At 38.8% G+C, this 5,855-nt stretch overlaps 1 protein-coding gene across 1 annotated transcript; it reads right to left on the reverse strand.

Annotated features, from left to right (window-relative positions):
• Nucleotides 1–1,247: 1,247 nt before the first annotated feature.
• Nucleotides 1,248–3,007, reverse strand: LOC118779546 (homeobox protein Hox-C5-like). Its single transcript, XM_036531708.1, has 2 exons — nt 2,518–3,007; nt 1,248–1,462 (listed from the first exon to the last, which is right to left on the reverse strand). Exons 1-2 carry the CDS (start codon nt 3,005–3,007, stop codon nt 1,248–1,250), a joined length of 705 nt encoding a protein of 234 aa, XP_036387601.1.
• Between the last annotated feature and the right edge of the window lie 2,848 nt (nt 3,008–5,855).

The raw sequence follows: 5,855 nt of genomic DNA on the forward strand, positions 1-5,855 counted from the left end.
AAAGTCAAACTTCCCGCTTTCACTTTAAAGGCTCAACACCTCTTATGAAATAGAATTCTAAACCAAGCCCACTTCGTCAATAATCGGGCAGTGCAATTAAACTTTGAAATTTATTTCACGGGAGGGGCGAACGGATTATTCTCGGCGCGTGATGGCGGCTATACAGTCGGTCAATATTGATCCAATGTGTTAGGACTCTGCACATTTGAGGTCGTGACAGCATCTGGAAAGGGTTAGAAAGAACGAGCTCAACTGTTATAAATTAAAGCCACTTTTCTGCTTAATTTTGAAATCATGTCGTGTTCAAGTAATTTGAAAAAAAGAAAGAAATATAATAATAATAATAATAATAATAAAAGCATGTCAAAGTTCGAAGTTTGGATGTTTGTGCTTAATACAGACCATACTTATTAATTACACAGACTGTTCTTTTATGTGTGTCATCTAACTGCACACTTATATATATAATAGCACCAATTTCCGTATTGCTGCTATTGCGTGAAGGCTGCATTTTTGAATCCCCAAAAGTTAGGGGAAATCTCATATATACACAAATATATATGGAATGGGATTAATTATATATGAAGTATAACCTCTCACAATTCTGTAAAATGTTCTACCATTACAAGCTATGTATACTTAACGAAAAATTCCTCATTAAATATGCCATTCAAAGCTTTAAAAAGATTAACATCCTCCTTGAGACACTAAGTAGAGATATTACGCTTGAATACTACTGCTACTACTACTACTACTACTGCTAGTAATGCTACAAATAATACGCGCTGCAATCAGCAAGGACAAGGGGTCAAGACAGACATGATTAGGAGGGGTCACCGCAAGGTCACAGCATGTCCAAAGCATGGATTCAGAGAGGTCATCGTGCGGACACAGCACAGAATAAGAGTGTACATTCCGAGTTCGATCTCGAGCGTTCCCTTTCTCCCACGGAATGGGGGAAGGGATGCGTGTGTCCAAGGGACAGATGTCCCTTCAGGAGTTCATATTCATAGACTAAGACACAGAATTTAAAGCCACAACATTATAACAATATTGACGTGTATATTAAATCATACTCTGACGTTTCTCACATTTTACAACATACCAGAACATACCAAATGCAAATAATATGCTGCTGAGAAACAGGGTTGGTGCTTAAAGTAGTTTTATCCCCGCATGTTTCCTTCCTCCACAGACGCTTTCTTCTCCTGCTCTTCTAATAATTCATTGCGAGCCCAGTGTGTATTTTATATTGACTCCTTTACTTTGACTTTTGAATCCTTCTTCCACTTCATTCGCCGATTCTGGAACCAGATTTTGATTTGCCTTTCATTCAGGCAAAGGTTATTGGCGATCTCAATACGCCTGCGACGGGTGAGGTACCGGTTGAAATGGAATTCTTTCTCCAGCTCCAGAGTCTGGTAGCGGGTGTAACTGGTCCGTGACCGTTTGCCGTCGGGTTCTGGAGTAGTATCAGAGAAACAAAAGCACTTCTTAACCACGAGACACCATCAGCCAGTAGGCCTATAATTAAAGTTAACGAAGCTCACACATATCTAAATACTTGAAAAACGTGACCCCGGTTGTATACATGATTTTGGGCCACCGAATATTACAAAGATGGTTATAGTTGCCTACCACTTCTTTTTTCAGAAAAAATAGCCATCTCGGTTACTGGGAGGACCATTACTATAACTTCTATCTCTACGAATTATGTAAATTACAAATATATCGGAAAATAAAAACAATTCACAAAAATATGCGTGCACCCAAATGGATGGAATCATAAAACTATTAATGGTTGAATGGTGGGACTAAATTAATGCTACTGCCTCAAAGGACAGCGTGTTTATTCACTTTTCAAAAAGTTCTGAGAGTACAATTATCTACATTTTATTAAAACAATGTCTTATTCTTCCTGTGATCGTGGGATATAATGATGATGATGATGCTGATGATGATGATGATAATAATAATAATAATAATGATAATAATAATGCTGTTGTTGTTGTTATTTAATCGTTAGACAGTCGGCGTCTTTGGAATTATTAAGCAGTAATTTCAGGGTGAAAAGTTCAGCTCAAAGCCATCACGTTCATTTCACTCGTATCTGATTTTACGCTTTTCACGGTGACCAAAAGCGAGCTCAGTTTTCCTGTACAGCCTGTACATGGGCAAAGCCATAATCATACTAACAATGATTTCAGTCTAAATATTCTTGAACACATATTTTTTTATCTAGGCTTTGTGATGAGTTTTGTTTCTCTTATCCAATTATGCTGTCATAAATTTGGGTGCATATCGCCTCTTCGCCGTAACAGGACACTTTTACGAGCAATTGATGGCTTTGTCGTAAAATTTACGACCGCGAGTTTTATTATTTCCGAGTATGGCCTATAAAACTCCAAATGAAAAACTGAATGGACTGCAGAGGGCTAAAAGGAGAAGAGACCATGGTGAACGTGAGAGTCTCCCAGTTACCCCTCCAGAAAACAGAAAACGAAAATCAAACTTTACCGTGACTCATATGTAGCTTTGTCATCCAGGGATATATCTGTGGCTGTTGGCGGTCGGTCGGAGGCTGAACCGAATGATTTGGATGTCTTACTGGTTGGACGGGTTGCATAGCTCCAACTTTGATCTCGCCTGCTCTTGTCTTGCTGATGGGCATTTCGCTTCTCTCCGTGTTGTCGCCCTCGGCTTTTCGACTGTACAGCCCAATATTTAGAGTGCCATTACCGCTTTCATTTATGGAGCGTCTCGGGGAACAAGACTGCAGTCGTGGCGGTGGGGTGTCCGGACTATGACGCAGACTTGTGCTCATCTCCCCCCGTTTGAGGGAATTCGAAGAAGCTGTGGAAGTGCAGGATCCGCTGAAATCAAGCCCTCCGTAACAATAAGCAGATGCATGGAGCTCAGAGACAGGTCCATAGCCATAATTGTGCATGGTGTAGGCAGACGCCTCGTGGGTTTGCTTGGGAAAGGGGTTAGCTACGTAAGAGCTCATTTTATGGAAAATCGCGGAAAGCACAAAACAGACGCATTTAAACAGAAACGAGCATTGAATTAAAGATCTGATATTTTATACGTTTCAGTAACCGAAATTATTGTTGTTATTATTATTATTATTGTTACCATTATTATTATTGCTTTTGATTTGTGGATCTTTGGAAGTTCAGGGGGCTTTGTCCTAAAAATGACCAGGATTTATAGGTGGGTTTTTTTTCTTTGCATTTTTTTCTCCATTCTACGTGCACTGCCCAAATATGGGATGTTAAAAGGAGTCACGTGCTAGTGCTGGCCAGTCATAAATTTGGCTTGATCACACCAGCAGGTTATTGATGGAAGTGGGAGAAACACGTCTGATAACTTGGCAATGAGATTCATACCGGGGCTGGGTGGAGAAGGTTTGGACAGTGGACCTAGAGCGTCACCTGGTGCCCGAGATGGGGCAGAGCAAGAAGCACGCGTACCCCCACCCCACCCCTCATATTCCAAACATTTGTATGATCTACCTGGTAAGAACAATGTGGCATACACGGAGGAACTCGCGCACGCAGTACAAACATGTGGTGCGCTCTTGATTTTAGGGAGGAGGCGGATGTCTTCCTTGAGCGGGTCTCATACATTGTGGATAGGGAACAGTTGTCTAAAAATAAACCCTGGACATGTGAATTTGTACCTTTTCTCAAAAATAGTGATGCGCAGACTGATTTTAAAACCTCCTCTGGTTTTCGGAAATGAAGCAGGTAGCATACAGTACTTGCTCCTGTTTCTACGGTCCAGTTTCTACAGTCTCTAATATCTGTAAGGTAAAGGTCTCTAAGAGAAGTTGGATTACCATGAACAAATAATGCAATTAGGAATGTTGTCTTAATGGTTGTTATAATCCCCGTCATTTCTGTCATTATTACTGGTGCTGCTATTGTTTTTAACTGGATCATCAGTATTATCATTCGTACTATTTGCAGCAATCAAAGTAACAGTAATGGCATGGAAGGTCGAAGGCTTGCTGCTGTGTCAGTCATAGTTTAAAACTGTATGTGTCTCAAACATCGTGAGAATAAAGGCGAACGGATACTTTTGGGGGGAATTCAACTGACATACACACTTCTGTTCAAAAGAGACAACAATCTTTCCTCTTTCATGGGAAAAGCAGCATAAGTACTCTGCTAAGAACTGCCCACTTAATGGTAGCTATAATGCACTACAATAGCAAATACAATAGTAAAAATAACACTATCAGAAAGAATAAATAAGAATATTACAGTGTTTTATTAATAAATATATTAACCTTAACACAGTTTTTAATATTGATCTTGAAAACACAATATTTAATTTTTTTAATTACGCAATAGAACCTACATGCTAGTAAAGAAAAAAAAAACTAAAGCGAAAGCAAAAAGCTAAAGTACTAACTTTATGCAGAAATTAAAAATATCGAAATTGATTAATCTTATCTGGTTCGCCTTTTCCAGATAGCAAATAATATCGTCAGTACTAATGAATCTGAATAGCCCTGTCAATTTCCACTTCACACAACAACAGCTGTAATAATAATAATAATAATAACAACAACAACAACATGGCAGCGTAACAGTAGTCTTTCGTAATTAGCTACACCCCCTCCCTTAGGATCTGTTATCAACGGGTTGCTACGTATGTCTTAGGGCGTTGTCAGTATACCTTGTGAAACACCCTATACGCACCACAGTAAGAAAACCGAACTCATCCTGACTGCAACATACGTACTAAAATCAGCTTCGCGGAAAAGAAATCTTGTGGATGATCTGTGCCACAGGTTTATTTGAAGGTCCATTGTTGTTGTTGCTAAAAATTTAAAAGTAAAAGTAAAATGTAAAAGTATGCTTAGTGTTAGAATGAATACTGTATTCTTGAAAATTAGTAAAGTAACGAGTTATTCTTCGACTTTCACTTTATTTACAATTACACTGGGGTTAAATTCACCGTAGTTTTTTAAACACATCCGTTGATGTTTTACATACGCGTAAGGCACGGCCACTCGTAAATTGACAATCCTTGTTCTAAGAGTAAGTAATTTCATATAAGGTGTTCATATTGTATAAATACACAGAATGTAAATATAGGTGCCTACAGGGGCAAAACTATTGCAACTGGCTATCTTAAGTTTGCTGCCCATTAGTGATAGTTTGTATGCCATTGAATAGCGCATGTTGTTAAATTGACTACTAAACTCATCTGCGGCGGGACGATAAAAGAAAAAATCTGCAGGACCTTAGTCTCAGTCTTGACCGAAATCCCTATTAACTATGTGTGTGTAAGGACATAGCAGGCAGGGGCTGAGTTCTTGGTAACAATTTTATTCAATACAGGACGAAGGCGGCTGTACGTGAATTTCATACAACACAGAAAAAAAGTTTTATTTTCATTTTCTTCTAACGCTACTTGTAACTCACATTAGCATATTATAATGTGATCGTGTTATCCTATTTTAATAGATATAGAGCTAAATATAAATAGAACATCTACTACGAGGAAAGCATCAGGATGCACACGGAAGCTCTCACAGGACTAAGGCAGATATGATATATACAGGCATATTAACAATTCAGGTAGTATAGATCGTCCTGTGACAACTTTTCAGCATGTTTTACACAAAAAAAACATAAAATACAAATCCTCAGAAGCTGACGCAACGCATTGTTTCCTTCACACGGTCCTCTGGAATTAACTCAAGTATCTTCCTATTTGCTTTTTGGCGCACGGTGCAGTCCGCCAGAAAGTCAAATATATTGCCATATACAATTTCAGAGACATTAATGAAGCGACAGTGTTTTTTTTTTAGTAAAAAGCTACATACAGGAGGGAAACTA

This window comes from Megalops cyprinoides, chromosome 6, assembly GCF_013368585.1.
Source record: "Megalops cyprinoides isolate fMegCyp1 chromosome 6, fMegCyp1.pri, whole genome shotgun sequence".
Taxonomy (NCBI): Eukaryota; Metazoa; Chordata; class Actinopteri; order Elopiformes; family Megalopidae; genus Megalops; species Megalops cyprinoides.

Excerpts from the sequence above, each read along its gene's own strand:
- LOC118779546 (XM_036531708.1), bottom strand. The coding sequence starts at position 3,007 with ATGAGCTCTTACGTAGCTAACCCCTTTCCCAAGCAAACCCACGAGGCG. Across the intron at positions 1,463-2,517 it reads AAAGCTACATATGAGTCACG|AACCCGACGGCAAACGGTCA; the intron begins GTAAAGTTTGAT and ends ATACTACTCCAG.